Genomic DNA, 17,784 nt, shown 5'->3' on the forward strand with positions numbered 1-17,784 from the left:
TCCTTCTCCACCATCTCTTACTGCTAAGTGTTCTCAATTTAAGAGATGAAGGCAAAAAGCAAACAGGATTTGAGTTATTGATCAGTTGCTCCTTCCATGATTGTAATTTGCATTCTAAAAACTAGTGATTAAAAAATGAAATAAGCTCAACTGCTTCTCTCTCTAATATTATAATATTAGAAAAGTAGCTTTTTGCATGATTTCTAATTTTTCCTTAATAAAACCCAAAGCAGAAATTATAGTCCGAGGAATTAGTTTGGGGAGAATTGTCTATATTTGGTAAAGTGGGGATTTGGAATTTTGAGTTTTGGTTTCCCTGATCCTTCCAGAAGTCCTAGTTTCAGAGGTGGCCCAAGTCCACTTATCCTTCAGAGGTAAAATGAGTTCCAGATATGTGGCCTAATCCTTACCCTAAAGATCATCAAGAAGTTTGCTAAATGGAAAAACCAGTTTAGTGTTTGAAAAGGTTGTGTGCAGAGACTTTAACAATGATCACACCCATTCATGACCCAGAACAGCTTTCAGAGAAGCTGTTGTAAGTGAAGAACAGAGGTCATGAAGTCTATTTCTGAAGCAGCTTCAAGGAAAATTGGGAGATGCTAATCAATATTCTGCATCATCTCAGACCAATGTCTCATCCTCAGAGCCCAGACTTCCTCTGACCCCTGGCTGGGATAGCTTTTTTTCCCACTGTATCTCTTGGAGACATTAAAGCCCCACTCTTCTGAGAGCTATAAAATGCCTTCCTGTCATCTTATGGCACTCCCTTCCAATCTATCATTGTGCAAAACTTGAGAGACACATGCTGTAGGTGGGGGATGGTTACGTGTGGTAACCTTGTTGGGAGTAACCTCCAGCTTCTAGGCCTGCTCCTTAACATGAGTGCCTTCCTCTGGGATCCAGACATTGGGTCAGCTGTTTGCCTGCCACATATAGACCTGATGGGAGTGGGAGGAAGGAGCCCTGTAAATCATACTCCTAATCTAAGCTGGTTTGCTACCCCACACAGACTGGCCTGCTACCCCATACAGACCGCCTGGGACGCGAGGGCATTGTCATGAGCCTTTCCACAGCAACGGGTGCTTACGTGACAGCAGGGCCGGAACTGGGAGCGGAAGGGTAGGGTTGCAGCATCTCTTCGGAGTGGATGCCACTGTCACGGACAGCCTCAGGGCCTGCAGTGGGAGAAGCGTCTTGCCCGGCGTTTGCACACTGGGAAGCCAGCCCTTTGTACAGCTTCGCCATGGATGACCTAACAGAGTGGAGGTAATAATTCTCAGTGGAAAATCAGCTCTCTGAATGTATAGATTATACCAAGCAAAGTACAGTTTCTCAGGTGAATCTCAGCTGTGAGGTTCTCGCTCTCCCCAGGCGCTCTACAAACTAAGTTGCTGGTATATTAGAGTGCAAGCTGACTGCTAGGTGGGGGTAGGGATGCTGATCAATTGGCTGAACTGAGTTTAGGGATAGGGGGAGTATGGGGAGATGTCATCCATTAGAGGAGCCCTGACTTGGAGGATAGCATCTTCTTCTAATGTGAAGCACGGATAGAAATAATTCTGTCTTCCTCATTGGATTGAGATGAGGTTGGAAAAAATCCGGGTTATTAGGAAGCTTTGTTATGAGTTGCTTCTGTTCCTTTGAAGACCAGATTTTCCTGTCCTTCCTATTTCTTCTTAGTGTGAAATCTGTTCAACCACCACCCTCTCCCTTATTTGTTTTATTTTTATCCATAGCACGTAAAAGCATCTATCTTATTTATTACCTGGCTCTCCAGGTCTAAAAAGTAAGCTGCACGTGGCAACAATTTTTGACTGTTTTGTTCTTTGCAGTGTATTCAGTTTGCATAACAGTATTTGATATACCATGCTGCTAAGTCACTGCAGCTGTGTGCAACCCCATAGATGGCAGCCCACCAGGCTCCCCTGTTCTCCAGGCAAGAACACTGGAGTGGGTTGCCATTTCCTTCTCCATGATATACCATAGGTGCTCAATAAATATTTCTTGAGTTAATGAAAGAAATCAGATTTTGGCCTTTAAACTGCAATTTTAAACCAGGCAAGTTTAGCAAGATAACTATTTTTGAGATGGTTAGCAACATGAGATAATAGAAGGTCCACGTAAACATTACAGCAAACTTGCTTATTTTTCTAAAGTGAGTTCTACCAGCTGGTAAGTACCTCCCTCCTGTAGCCAGCCTGGCCACCTCTCTTCCATTCCCTTCTCTCTTCTCTTCTGTCTCCACCACTGAATTTCCGCTACTTTACATACAATCTGTTTACTTGCAACAGACACTCACATTGACCATGTGTATCCCTGTTCTCAGAAACCTTTGGTCAACCCTCTAAACTTCACCATCAGAACCTTACTTCTTGAGCTTTTTCCGTTTCTGAATAAGCAAATCCTCATTGCACTGAAACAGCAGGGTGTAGTGTGAGATAAATACTCGCAGGCGCTGAACACACACCAGAAGTAGGTAATAGTCAGGGTGTTCCTGCTCTGTAAACTTCAGGACATTCTGGATGGAAGAAAAAAAGGAAGCAGCATTACAGAGTTAGAATGAAAAGTTGTTTTGTCTCTTGTGTACCTTGCCTTGATATGCTGTGAGGGTTTGGTAGCCACTTACTCAAAACAATGGCCAATTTAATTACAAACTGAAAAGTCAAACTTGTTGTTCCCTTTGTCCATCGCACCTCGGGAAAATAACAGTCATTTTTGCTCCTGTTTGAGTTGAATTTGAACATGTGGAAAATTAGAAGGATCTACTAATTAGATCTCTGAAGTAATGGAGCCATTCTAACAATTATTGTCTCTAACCAATGGTGAGAATGTCAGGCATCAGGGCTGGAAGTAGGGGGACGTTATGATCAAGCCTGGCCTAGCACCCCCTCCCATTACAATGCCTGCTGTGCTGTAGTGAAACATGAATGCTGGTTGGGTTTGGGAAAGCTAACAGTTACTGAAGAACTATACAAAAAAGATCTTCATGACCCAGATAATCACAATGGTATGATTACTCACCTAGAGCCAGACATTCTGGAATGCAAAGTCAAGTGGGACTTAGGAAGCATCACTACGAACAAAGCTAGTGAAGATGATGGAATTCCAGTTGAGCTATTTCAAATCCTCAAAGATGATGCTGTGAAAGTGCTGCGCTCAATATGCCGGCAAATTTGGAAAACTCAGTAGTGGCCACAGGACTGGAAAAGGTCAGTTTTCATTCCAATCCCAAAGAAAGGCAATGCCACAGAATGCTCAAACTACCACACCATTGCACTTGTCTCACATGCTAGTAAACCAATGCCCAAAGCTCTCCAAGCCAGGCTTCAACAGTACATGAACCGTGAACTTCCGATGTTCAAGCTGGTTTTAGAATAGGCAGAGGAAGCAGAGATCAAATTGTAACATCCGCTGGGCCATCAAAAAAGCAAGAGAGTTCCAGAAAAATATCTATTTCTGCTTTATTGACTATGCCAAAGCCTTTGTCTGGGTGGATCACCAAAAACTGTGGAAAATTCTTCAAGAGACGGGAATACCAGACCACCTGACCTTCCTCTTGAGAAACCTGTATGCAGGTCAGGAAGCAGCAGTTAGAACTGGACATGGAACAACAGACTGGTTCCAAATAGGAAAAGGAGTATGTCAAGGCTGTATATTGTCACCCTGCTTATTTAACCTATATGCAGACTACATCATGAGAAATGCTGGGCTGGATGAAGCACAAGCTGGAATCAAGATTGCAGGGAGAAATATCAATAACCTCAAATATGCAGATGACACCACCCTTATGACAGAAAGCAAAGAACTAAAGAGCCTTTTGAATGAAAGTGAAAGTGGAGAGTGAAAAATTTGGCTTAAAGCTCAACATTCAGAAAACAAAGATCATGGCATCTGGTCCCACCATTTCATGGCAAATAGATGGGGAAACAGTGGAAACAGTGACAGACTTTACTTTGGGGAGCTCCAAAATCACTGCAGATGGTGACTGCAGCCATGAAATTAAAAGATGCTTACTCCTTGGAAGAAAAGTTATGACCAACTTAGACAGCATATTAAAAAGCAGAGACATTACTTTGCCAACAAAGGTCCATCTAGTCAAGGCTATGGTTTTTCCAGTAGTCACATATGGATGTGAGAGTTGGACTATAAAGAAAGCTGAGCACCGAAGAATTGACGCTTTTGAACTGTGGTGTTGGAGAAGACTCTTGAGAGTCCCTTGGACTGCAAGGAGATCCAACCAGTCCATCCTAAAGGAGATCAGTCCTGGGTGTTTGTTGGAAGGACTGATGCTGAAGCTGAAATTCCAATACTTTGGTCACCTCATGTGAAGAGTTGACTCATTTGAAAAGACCCTGATGCTGGGAAAGATTGAAGGCAGGAGGAGAAGGAGATGAGAGAGGATAAGATGGTTGGATGGCATCACCGACTCAATGAACATGAGTTTGAGTAAACTCTGGGAGTTGGTGATAGACAGGGAGGCCTGGCGTGCTGCAGTCCATGGGGTCGCAAAGAGTCGGACACTACTGAGCGAAGGAACTGAATTGAACTGAACAGTTACTGAGTGCTTCCCATTGCTAAGCACTAAGTCATTTACATAATTTTCTCATTTAACTTTTGCCCAAACCCCAGTTAGATAGGTACCATTATTACCTCCATTTAACAAAGAAGGAAATCAAGGCACAGTGAAGTTAAATAATCTTCACTGGGTCACACATCTAATGAAGATCAAAGCCAGGATTTGAACTCAAACCAGAGAGTAGACTCTAGGTTCTTGTTTGCTTACTTACACACTGCTTGCAGGACCTGGGTTTCAAGCCTATATTTTTTTTCACCAACCAAATATCTTAACTTGGGCAAATTACTTCTTTGTCTCTCCACTATCTAAAGTGTTAATAATGATACCAGTTTCATGGGATAGTTGAAGATTAAATTAGATAATTATTATGAAAGAATGATTTCAAGATATTAAGCCATATACAATTGAAAGTCTTTTTATTATTAATACTGGGCTACTTCTACCTGAGACAAATTCCAAGCAGTTCTGAGATACTTTCACTGAATTGCTTAGAAAAAATCAGTCAGCAATTAAACCAGAACAGGTGGGTAGTGGGAAGAAGAGGGACTGGTAGGGGTGTTGATGAGTCTCTCTCAACTCTACTGCCTCTAAGATGCTACAAGCCTATAGGAAAATGGTGTGATGATGTCAGCTCATCAGCTTCTCCATGCTTCTTTCATGACACAAGACATAAGCAAAGTATGGTAGATCCTTGGACACAAGTCAAAAGAAAGTAGTCAGAATAGCAGGTAAGTGGGGAGGTTGTATAGATATTTCTTAGATACCCAAGGGGTAGGGCTGGGAGTGGAGGTGAATTTAGATGGCTGTGGAACCAAGATGGAAGGAACTGAAGAGGTTCCCAGTATCTGGCAGGAGCTGCCATAGAAAGATCCTGGGTCAGCATAGGTGTGAATTGCTGGTAAATAAAGACAGAATTTCCTTTTTGGCATCCTGAGCCAAAAACTTTTGAGGATGAGATTTTAGCTCATACCACAAGGTAGAGATAGGGTAATCATAAAAATCTAAATCATTCAAACACTTTTTAGAAATATTAATGATTCCTTGACCCTTTATGGTGTCTTTTCATTGGAAGCCCAAAACAACTGTTTAGCATGAAAATCAGTTTGGTGGCTTGACCAGCCATGCCTACCTGTAGATGTATCAGATATTCAGGGATGCGCTGGACTATGTGAAAAAACAATGTGTAGATGTCAGACTTAATCTCTTCATCACCCTGAATGAAAGAAAGTTGGAGTCAGTCTTCAGGGTGCCTCCAGATCTGGCTGCAAAACTGAGGTCAGTTCTACTAGAGTAGCAAGGGCTTACTAGAGCATTTTCTTCATGGAGAGTGTCATGAAACATTGATCTGTCATTGGAGAGGCTACTTATTCAGGGACATGCTCAAGAAGACACCTCTTTGCTAACAAGGAGCGTGTCATATTCTTCTTTAGAATCTACCCAAGTGTCCAAACCACCTCCTCCTCCTCCCCACCCGCCAACACCATCTTAGCAAAGTGAGCACTCAATAAATTAGACTTAAGTGGACTAAATTTGTTAAGGTTCTTAAGTAATCTGTACAATGTTTTTACCAAAAGGCATTAAAGGTGCTTTGAACCTCATGAGAATGAAGAAGGGAGAAATCGGTTGGCAACAGGAAACATGCTGAACTTTCTTCATGTCCCTTCTCTTCCTTTCTCCTTTCTCAAATATTACGTTGGTCAAAAAGTTCATTTGGGTTTTTCTATAACATCTTATGTAAAAACCCCCATGAAATTTTTGGCTGACTCAATCAATATTTGCTGAGTGCTAATATGTGGTAGGTATTATACTGGGTTGAGAACAGTCAGAGGTTGAAGTAGAAAGTTAAGAGAGCCTCTCACCTCTTGTGAAACTTAATTAACTCTTAGCTTTAGAGCTTCTGGTATAGTACTTTTCTATTGACCTAAAATAACTAGAATTGCTTTACATGTATATGTGCTTATTGAGCATCTAATATATCACTGCAGTAGCAATACTTAAAGCAACATGACTAGAGCCATTTTATAATCTTATAAAATGACAGACACAATATGACATGAATTTAATATTCAGATTAATATGTCTAAGTCTATAAAGCCCCAAACCCGTTAAGGTTGCAAACTGCAGCCTGAGGATCTCTGGTTAGAATATTTGTTTACTTTGTCTGTATTTCCAGTGGAATGGAACAGAAGTTCAGTAAGGAAGGGCAAAGACCAAAGCAATGGCACTGATCCTTGAGTGGCTCCTTGAACCCCAGGGAGGAGAGTCAGTGGCTTTGTTCAAGCCATCCCGCAGCCTGGAGAACAAGCTCAGAGTGCATGTGCTGTGTTTTCTGGAAAGGTGAGCAACAAAATGTAGTCACACATGTAACCAAAGGAGAATGCAAACATAGAGTTAACTTACCTCCTTCAGAACAACCACATGAACCAAAGAGATGCATTCAGGCAAGTCCCTCAGGTAAGCAACATAATAATCCAAAAAATTATTCTTGAAAACAAACAGAAAAGGTCATGGTAAGAACTTGGAGACAGGAATGATAATAATTAGTATGTTTATGCTTGTGTGTGCTCAGTTGCTCAGTCATGGTCAGTTCTTTGGGAGCCCATGCACTATAGACCACCAGGCTCCTCTGTCCATGGGATTTCCCAGGCAAGAATATTGGAGTGGGTTGCCGTTTCCTACATCAGGGGATCTTCTTGTCCCAGGGATCAAACTCACATCTCTTGCGTCTCCTGCATTGGCAGGCAGACTCATGCATATATAAAGGAGTACTTTGCAGAGATTATTTTAATCATTCATTAAATGTGTTTAGTAATATTTGTTTTGTTTTTTTATTCACCTTTTAAAAAATCTTTTTGGTTTTAAGGAAAATAGTCCTATGGACTTGGAAACCAAAACTCAGTATCCCTGCTTTAATTAAAGTGAAATGATAAACCAAAGCAGAAAGAAGGTGCCATGTAAGTTGAAAAAATATTTTAAACAGTTAAATGATAAAAATGCAAATTTTGTTTTTTAATTACTCTCTGCTTCAATCATCTACATCCAAATGAGGAACTTTTTCCAACTCACCTCAGAGGGTTTAGATCTGGAATTCTCGACTTTTTCCACTAATTTCTTATTCACCTACGGAATATCCCCTCAGGAAAACAGTTCTCACCTCTCAAAGTTATTTTCCCATAGGTATAACAATTCTCAGCTCAAGAAAGCACATTGAATACAAATGAGTAAAAGTGAGTTTAGAGGGATGGCATTACATCCACTCTATACAAGTAAATAATTTGTAAACTTGTATTATGAATCATTCATATACAGAGGTCAACTGAAGGTAAAATCTGACTTGCAGACCAATTTCAATTAACCCATGCAATATTTTAAAAATAAAATTTCACACAAAATTCTGGACTTTCCACTTCTCTTAAAATACCATATCTGGCAACTCTAGTCCTTTTTTCCTGCATAATAATTGGATAAAGATGAGCAGCTATTCCTTATAGCAAAGCATATGTGCTCCACTTAAGCTCACTTCCCAGTAGTATTCCTTCATTGAATTACATTCAGCTCACTTCTACTTACTAATGTCATCTGCTGGCCCTGTAGGCATTTGAGTTTGCAGCTTGCGACCTAAATCATATATTTTTTAAAGAACATTACAGAGATTTAAAAAACTTAGCATCCTTTCTCCAAGAAAGTGAAAACAAAAAACATTCTAGACAAATAGCTACCCATCACATTTTTAAAAATCTTTAAGAAGTGAAATTGTGTGAAAGCATATACATATATACAAATGTTCATATATGTATTTTATATGTATGGATGGATATATATGTGCATGTATATATATACACACACACATACACATCATATTCAATGGGGGCAGTTATAGTTCAGCAGAAAAATGATGAACTGGAAGTTAAAAGACTTGGGTTCTAGCCACAGATCTACAAATATCTAGAAAGCTGGGTAATTTCAACCATGATTTTTTCTCTGAACTTTATTTCATTATCTGTAGAACAAGGAGGTTAGACTAGATCTCCTCGGACTCTGAAATCCACTGATTCTAGATTCTCCTTTAAGAGAAATGGACAGGGAAGACACAGATGCATGTAATTCAAGTTTATAAAGGATTAAGAAAAAAACTTACCTCATCATTTGTTAACTTAAGGAATAAATCTCCAAGGACTCCTTGGCGTGGCCACTTCAAGACCCTTTCCTGCAGAGCATGAAGCAAATCCAGGTGCTGCTGGACAATGTACCGTAAAGAGCCAGGGAAGAGGCTTGAAACAGAATAGGGACAGGATCACACAAACCAGGTGTAGAGAAGAAAAGGTTCTTCAAGAACATATGGAACAAGTCCAGTTTTCCCAGTCATTCAAAATACTTTGAGTCACAGGTCTGCCTTTAGTATTCAAAAAAAAGTTTGTCACTGTCAACCTCACAGCAGGTAACCTCAGACCACAGCAAGACCCCTTTACTGATGACTCCTGTTCAAATGTGTATTGAACTAGTAAAGAGCACTTCACTTGAGTGGCCTTTTCAAAGCAAAACGGTACACTCTTATTTAGATGACAGCAAAATTTTAAGGGAAACCTTTTTCAATGTTTTAAAGTTCTTCCCACTTGATGTGCAAATCATCTATTCTAATTCATGTTGCAGATGACAGCACTAAGGTGGCACTTGGCCATTCATAGCTACCAACTGTACTTAGAGAAGGAGGAAGTTTCGTTTAAAGCTGGCAACTGAAAGTTCAGGGGATGAGGGCATAAAAGTGTTACTTTCCCCCTTTCCTTCAGTTTCTAAGAGGAATCTGGGAATGGATGGAGTCTTGCCAGAGGAGGCTACAGAGTAGGTCTGGCCTGCTGGTCCCAGTTTTGCTGAGCACCCCCCCTGCTCTCCCACCCTCTGCCCTTTATCTCCGTGTGTCTCATTTATTTCAGAGGAAATGAAGGAAAGAAGAGAAGTCAGAGGAGGATGGGATGGAGAGGAGAATCAGAAAGAGAATCATGGGAGGAAGGAGAAGGTGGATTGGATGGAGAAGCGGGGTGAGCAGAGGCCTGAGGAGTGAGGAAGGAAGAAACAGGAGTAGAGCCTTGCTGGACTACAGCAAGGATGTCAGCTCCAGCTTGGTAATTTGGGGGAACTGAAAGTAAGTTCCCCTGTGCTTTCAAGACCACAACGTTTTTCATGTTGGTTTGGTTGGTTTTCTTGATTCTTTTGTTTCAGGTAAGAAGTAGATTTATTAATATCCTTTGTAAAGAAGTTGCAGGAAAATGAGGCAGGAGAGGATGGTTATGTCCCAGGTCTCGGGCAGGTTCCTGGGACAGGCCACCAAGTAAGAGTTCTCGGCTTTATGCAGAAAAGAACTCAAGGGCGAGCCATAGTAAAGGAAAAGCAGAGAATACATTCCATAGGCAGAATGTGGGTCTGTCTCAAAAGGCGAGAGCTGCCAGGGCTACAAGTTTAATAGAGATGAAAGTGTTGGCCTGCTTGTCACTTGCCGAGAGTCTGACTTATTTGGATATTTCCCCAAGGGTCTACCAAGAGTAAATGAGTTGGGGTACTTTGGACAGTTGGGGTACTTTGCCACCCTCAAACAAGCAGACTTCTGTTGAGAACAGTAGGAAGAACACCAGTTTGGAAGGAGGAGTTTTCAGCCCACCTCCAAGCAAAGAAAAGTCCCTTGTGGTTGCAGCTCAGAGTAGACACACAAATGCCAGCCTCCCATGAAAAGGGACAAAGATTCCTTCTACTCCAGTCTGCCAACCCCTCCAGTCCCTGTGCCTTGAGTCTCCATGTATGTGAAGCCCACTGATCCCTAAGCACAGGAGGAGAGGCCTCCTGATCTGTGCTAGGGCTGGTATAACAGGCTCGGAAGACCTAAGTAATCCCTGTCCACATCAGAGGGAATTTGGAGGCGTGGCTAGGAGACAGTCTAACTGGGAAAAACCATAAAGCTGATGGAGGAAAGCAGAACTGATCACACTGAAAGAGTGAAACACTACACCCGCAAAAGACCTAGGCGTGAAAGATTTCTCCCCACCCAGATGCTGACAGTGACTACAGGCAATATTCCTGGTGTGACACTGCGAAATGTTAGGGCACAGTGGTAAGATCTGAGATTGTGATGGGTGGTCAGTGTAGGCTGGTATAAAATGTCTTGATTTATCTCTTCTTTTTCTCTCCTTCCTTCCTGCCCTTTTTTCCTTCCTTTTTTGCCCTATGCTGTCCTTTCTTTTCCTTTCTTTCAAGAAAGCTGTCTTCTGTTACACTATGACCATTGTCCTTGCAGAGTTGGACAGTTGGTAACTCGGTTGGAGTCCAGGTGCCTTGTGGACAGTCCGCTGGAATGACAGTGTAAGGTTTTAGGACGGGGATCACAAAAGGCTAATACTCTCATTAAGTTTCACGGAAGCATGTAAGTTACATGAAGAGCAATGATTTAAGGTGGATTCTGTGCCAAATGGCTTCCCTGATAGCTCAGTTTGTAAAGAATCCGCCTGCAAAGCAGGAGACCCTGGCTGGATTCCTGGGTCAGGAAGATCTGCTGAAGAAGGGATAGGCTACCCACTGCAGTATTCTTGGGCTTCCCTTATGGCTCAGCTAGTAAAGAATCTGCCTGCAATGTGGAAGACCTGATTTGATCCCTGGGTTGGGAAGATTCCCTTGAGAAGGGAAAGGCTACCTACTCTAGTATTCTGGCCTGGAGAATCCCATGGACTGTATAGTCCATGGGATCACAAAGAGTTTGACATGACTGAACAACTTTCACTTTCACTTTTCACTTTCTGTACCAAATATTGAAAACAGGCTTTAAGGTTTTTTTTAATTTAATAAGGATAATATTTGAAATTAGGGTAGAGTGTAGAGGAGGTGAGCCAGGAAATGAGGAGCAGAGGGAGAAAGAAGCGAGAAGTATAGACACACTTAACCTATTTCACTATTTTGCCTGGAGCCTGACCTGACTCCCAGAAGCAACTTTTTCATTAGGACAAAAATGTTAAGTGCTCAACCTATTTTCTGTTCCTTACCAGGGGTGAGATTATGGCAACATGAGAAGTTTATTCTTTCTAAAGCCTTCAAAGTAATTTCAACTCCTGCAAGACAGTACTTAAGCAACAAGGGGAATAAACTAAAAGCAATCGATGAACATCCAGTTATAGTTTTAAATTAGTAACCTAGGTCAAAACAACTCCTGAGCTTCAGCTGCAAGATGAGGCATTGATGATAATAAAAACATGTGCCACCTAGTGGTGATTTGAAGTTGGTTGAGCTCTTGGAGGATGTCGCTCTGGGGTTCAGCTTTAAAGGCTAACTGGCAAATCCTATGGGGCTGACTTTAACCCTCCCGACAAGAGTTCAGGCAGGACAATTCAAGCCTGAGGTAGTGGCTCTGTGTCGGTGAAACATACCAGAAAAAGCCAAGAACTCCAACATCTGTGATCCTTCTACCAGTGGACAACAGCCCACACTTTCCCCTCGGGTTTCCACTGGCAGCCTTGCTCCTGCCGCATCCGGCAATTTCAGCCAGGGGCAGGGCTGGCTGGAAGCAGCCTGCAGAGACTCCTGAGCACTTCATGTTTTTCTAGGGAAAACCTTAAGTTTTATTTTATAGGTTTGAGAAGATGTGGCAACCTCAGGTTTGAGCATCAGGTTTGTACTTTTGGGTGTTGTTTTCACCCCCAGGTGACTTTTCAATGAGGGCAGAAAATGCAGAAGGCTTGTGGTTTGTGATGGGAAAGGTAAATGTTCATAAGGTAATTTTCATCTTTGCATGGGAGGAAAAATGCCAATAGAGAAGAGGAATAATCTCATTCTGTTCTGTATTTCATTCCGCTGATCTATTTAAATAAAGAGGCTACACGTGGAGGCTTCAGAAAACTTAGGAAAAAAGAAACACTGTGAATTGAGGAGGAGGATGAAGCTCTAACCTCAGGTAGGAAAAGAGTAGGGCTTCCCTGGTGGCTTAGTGGTAAAGAATCCATCTGCCAATGCAGAAGATGCAAGAGACTCAGCTTTGATCCCTGGGTCTGGAAGATCCCCTGAAGAAGGAAATGGCAACCAGTATTCTTGCCTGGGAAATCCCATGGACAGAGGAGCCTGGTGGGCTACAATCCATGGTGTCACAAAGAGTCAGACATGACTTAGCGACTCAATCAACAACAGTAGGAAAAGGGTGATGTTGCAAAGCTCAGAGGAGCTTCCCTGGTGGTTCAGGTGGTAAAGAATCACCTGCAATGCAGGAGACCTGGGTTAGATCCCTGGGTGGGGGAAGAGCCCCTGGAGGAGGGCATGGCAACCCACTCCAGTATTCTTGCCTGGAGAATCCCCATGAACAGAGGAACCTGGCAGGCTATAGTCCATGGGGTCGCAAAGAATAGGACATGACTAAGTGACTAAGCACAGCAAAGCTCAGAACCAGAGATTTCATATTAGCACTAAGATTACTGAGTTGAAGCTTTTCTGTTCTTGGGCAATGAAAACAAAAAAGAGGATCAGTTTAGCAGATAACTAATATAAATAGCATCATCATGGGTATGAGAAATAACCATTATCTTACTTTCTTGAGGAAGGTAGTTTAAATGATAGTTTTAATTATTTTTCATCTCAGGATTTGGGGGAAAGCCCACTTCTTCCTTAGTAATGGGTCATGAGAAGTAGAAGAGAGGTCAAGCAGAAAAGAGCTTCTGTGAACTAAAAACATTCCCCTATTTGACGGGTCAGCTGAGATCTGAAGTAAGGACAAATGGGCAGAAGGGAGAAGCCTGATTTATGAAGCAGGAAGAGACAAAGTCAGCTTCTGGTTGAGGCACCTGGCGTATCGCTGTCAGTCAAGGTGGTATCTTTGAAATCACATGGTCCTTCGAGAAGCAGTGTGATGTTGAAAGAGCACGAGACAGGCCTGGGTTTGAGCTCTGGCTTCAGTTGGTTATGTGACTTCAAACCTCACTGGACCTGAGTTTCTTCATCTATCAGGTAGGAATCACAGGTTCTTGTGAAGATTTCACGAAGTAAATGAAGTACCCAAGCATGGAGCCTGATTACTGTATGCTGGAGCAAACAATCCTTTCTTTCACTCTCCTTACCCCATCCCACATTTTCAGAGGCTAGAAAGAGATGCTGCTGGCTCAGACTCATAGATGTGGAGGCAAAGCCACATCAAAAGGTAGACTGGGTTTTAGCTGGGTTTTAATGTGAACTGAGCAAACCTTTGGCACCAGCAAGATAGCAAGAGGCCAGAGAGACTTCTTGGAGGGCTGAAGGGGTAATCTGGGAGGTTCAGACAAGCTGGATGGGGTAAAGGAGGGGGAATCAAGTGGTCAGATGGGGAAGGAAGAGCCAGTAAGGATCTAGGTGCCCACAGAAAGTAAAACCCAGTCCAGAGCTTCTATTGTTCACAGCTTTCAGTGTCATGTTACCCTTTTTGGTTTCTTACAGCTTTCTATTTATCTCAGTTTTGCAGTGAAATAATTCTTGCAAATAGTGAAGCAATTGTGGGTTTGTCATGGAACATTTTCTCACATCAGTCGCTTCGATGGAGGAACATTGTGTTTTGGTGATTGGGTTTATTGCTGGCAGCTGCAAAGCCAAGCAAAATTGGGGGTGGGGGTGATAAGGATCTGGAAAATATAGTTCAGGCTTCCCACAACTTCATGAACCACCAGTGCATATCACCTGGTCGAATACTTAAAGTGGTAATGCTGTGTTTGTCTCTAGTCATCCATCATCCAGACTTCTCATTTATTTGGCTTGGCCTTTTCCTCAGTTGATCTGGATTATTACATCTTTATGACAGTAGTCTTTCCCCACCAAATTGTAAGTTTCTCCTTCCTGCTTTCTCTCAGCAGAGAGGGAAGCAGGGAAAATCTGAAGTTTTGGAACAGATATAGAGGGAGGGGTGTGGTAACCTGGGGACTAGCAAGTTGCTATAACACATCAGAGGCCCGATGGAAGCTCTGCCCCCATAACATGACTACACTCACATGCGACTCATACCTTAACCAGGATTTCCTGAACAAATAGTAAGAAAGGTCCAAGTTCACAGCCATGTTAAGCCCTGTATCATTTATCTAACGGCCACTTCAGATCTCCATTCCCATCCATTCCCTGTGCTCCCATGAGAAGTGGTTCCAGGGGTTCTTCCAGGATTTCCAGTGGAATATGCAGATGGCAACAGACAGGAATACCTCCCTCACTGTTGCACTTTTCCCCTTTAAATTCTTAACAGACATGCCAGAGCCACTGAAAGCCCCAGAGACTCCACTCATTTTCTTATCTGCTGGAAGTCAAAAGTTGAGACCTGCCAGCGGTTACCTGTGGTCACTGACTATTCTCTTTTCCAAGTATATGTCTGGAGCTCTTGATAAGTACCAGAATTCCCAAAGTGGAAACGATAAACAACTTACCTTAAATTTTAATCAATCTGAAAAGCAAAGGCAATGAATACATGGGTACCTTCTCTCTTTAGAATTCCTCTTTCCATCTGACCCCTGGAATGTTGCCTTGATCTTCAGGATCAGAGAGATGTTAATGACATATTTTCTTTCTGATTCAAGCAGTTCTAGAGCCACAGTCTGTCTTTTAGCTTTAAAAACAAACCAAGGAGGGAATTTTTGTTAACCACTGTTCCCTGAGACCCTGTTAAATGATAGAAAGCAATAAAAAGGTATTGAAAGCAATAGAGACACCGGCAAGTTTCTGGAAGATGGAAAGCAGAGTGGAGGCATGGTCATTAATTCAGCAGAGCAAAGGGCACCAAGCCATTTACTTCAGTGTTTTCATCTGTGGATGGGAAATTGGCTGAGAAGCAGAAAGGCTCAAGGATTGGAGACACCAAGGCATCATAGAGAGTACAAGTAAGAGGCAATGCTGTGAACAGGAGAAACAGTCTACATTCAGTGAAGCTGAACCTTCAGTTCCCTATCCCCATGCTGGATGGCTTCCTCAATTCCACCCCAGGGGAAATGAGACAAGCTAGAGAAGCCCGGGTCTCTGGTATCTGAACTAACAACATCAGACATAGTAGAGAGCAGAGTTGAAATGCTAAAATGAAAACAAAGGGACTCAGAGAAGGCTCACATACAAAACAGTGAGACTCCTCTCAGCCTCTTTGCCTGCAGGTCCCAGAGTGCCAGCAGGTCCCAGAGTGCCAGCAGCCAGACTTATACTGTCCAGACTGGAGACCAGAGGATCTTCCACTGGAGGAATGAGCTGCCCAAGTGAAAAAGATCTACAAACACTGACATATAGAGGTCACCTATCAAAACAGTAATTTGCCACCTGATTAGCAGATAAGAAGCCCACTTATTGATCAGCTTGACCAACCCAGGATTTTTAGGTTTCTTTTTATTTAGGGCCTTTTTCCTGGATATGAATAATTAGCTAAGAATCGTCAGATACTTGAATCAATCTTACATCATAAAAGAAAGAGAAGAAAAATGTATACACACATTTTTAAAAGGAGAAACCATAAATAGAGACAATGCAGGGGGAAAAAAAAATCTTTAAAAAAAGAATCTTATAATTAATATCCTCAAAGAGTTACCAAAAATGTTCTGCCCATTTAATAATTACAGGATCCTATTTTTAAAAACCAATCCAGGAAAAAAAGAAGAAACTTTTTGACTTTTTAAAAAAGAGTAGAAGACAAAGTCAAGGAAATCTGTGCACCTGCCTCCATTTCCCTCCCCACCAAGAAAGGCAGTAATAGAGAAAATCAGTCCAGGAGATCCAATATCAAACTAGTAGAAGTTTCAGAGAAAAGAAAGAAAATTAACAAGAATATATTATCAAATTAATAACACAAAAAATACCAGGACATATATTTCCAGAGGAAAGGGCCCATTTGCATTCAGTATAATTAATGAAAAAAACTCTCACATCACTGTAAAATATACCACATCACTGTGAAAATTTAGGACACCAAAGGTAAAGAGAAGATCCTAAAAGTTACCAGAGAGAAAAATCAGGTAATATACAAAGGACTGGGGATTAGATGATATTGGATTTTTCACTGGCAACATTAGAATTTAGAAGACAGTGGAACAATTGCTTCAAAATGATAATGGAAAATGACTTTATATTCATCTAAATAGTCACAAATTATGTGGAAACTACCAGGCTATGTGTTCCTTCAAAACAAGTAGTAAACCAAGAAGCTGAGAAGGATATGCAAAACAAAACAAAACAAAACAAAACAAAAACACCTCCACAAAACCTGAATAGGAATCTAACATAGGAGAAATTTTAAGGGAATTCACAGGAAGACTGAGAAGTCCCAGGAGGGCAGCAGTGCAGTGAGTCAGAATGGAGTAGGATGACAGAGGTCTCTAGGGCAAGTGCTATTTTAAAAAAATGTCAATGACAGACTTTGTTACATTGCTAAGAAAAATTAAACAAGACCTATGTAAAAGGAGTCATATACCATGTTCTTCAACTGGAATATCAGTACTGTCAAGATGTCAATTCTCTCCTAATCAGAATAAAAGTATATAGAGTAGACTTTGTTGTTTAGTCCCTAAGTCATGGCCAGCTCTTTTGCAATCCCATAGACTGTAGCACACCAGACTCCTCTGTCCATGGGATCTCCCAAGCAAGAATACTAGAGTGGGTTGCCATTATCCACTCCAAGGGATCTTTCAGACCCAGGGAGCAAACCCATGTCTCCAGCATCTCCTGCATTGGCAGGCAGATGCTTTACCACTGAACCACCTGGGAAGCCTTAGAGTCTAGAGTTAGACCCACATATATGTGATGACTTGGCTTTTCCTACTCATTTCAATGAGAATAGGAAGGCATTTTCAATAAATGGAGCTGAAGCAACTGGATTGCCCTATGGGAAAAAAATGAATCTGGATTCATACCACACAGCAGAATTTATTCAAGATGAGTCATAGACCTAAATGTGAATGCTAAAACTATAAAGATTTTTATAAGAAAACATACTAGAATATCTTGATAATCTTAGAATTTGCAAAAATATCTTGCAAGGGCACATAAGTCATAGGCTATTTTAAACATTTAAAATTGATAAATTGAACATCATTAAAATTAAAAATATCTATTATCAAAAGACTACCAAGAAAGTGAAAAGGCAGGGCAGAGAATAGAATAAAATATTCTCAACACGTATATCTTACAGGGAACTCATATTCAAAATATATTAAGAAACCCTACTAATAGAGAATAAAAAGATAGCCCAATTTAAACACTGGACA

The 17,784-nt window shown here is 41.5% G+C and overlaps 1 protein-coding gene across 1 annotated transcript in view; it reads right to left on the bottom strand.

Moving 5' to 3' along the window:
* The window catches only part of ARHGEF33 (Rho guanine nucleotide exchange factor 33), a 49,893-nt gene that overhangs the window by 12,687 nt on the left and 19,422 nt on the right, over positions 1-17,784 (bottom strand). The window contains exons 8-13 of the mRNA XM_061156121.1: positions 15,023-15,152; positions 8,715-8,847; positions 6,977-7,060; positions 5,706-5,789; positions 2,370-2,518; positions 1,088-1,252 (exon numbers count right to left, since the gene is read on the bottom strand). Coding sequence (XP_061012104.1) covers positions 1,088-1,252; positions 2,370-2,518; positions 5,706-5,789; positions 6,977-7,060; positions 8,715-8,847; positions 15,023-15,152 — 745 coding nt within the window. The remainder of the gene's footprint in view (positions 1-1,087; positions 1,253-2,369; positions 2,519-5,705; positions 5,790-6,976; positions 7,061-8,714; positions 8,848-15,022; positions 15,153-17,784) is intronic.

The sequence above is a fragment of the Dama dama genome, chromosome 11 (assembly GCF_033118175.1).
Source record: "Dama dama isolate Ldn47 chromosome 11, ASM3311817v1, whole genome shotgun sequence".
Lineage (NCBI taxonomy): Eukaryota > Metazoa > Chordata > Mammalia > Artiodactyla > Cervidae > Dama > Dama dama.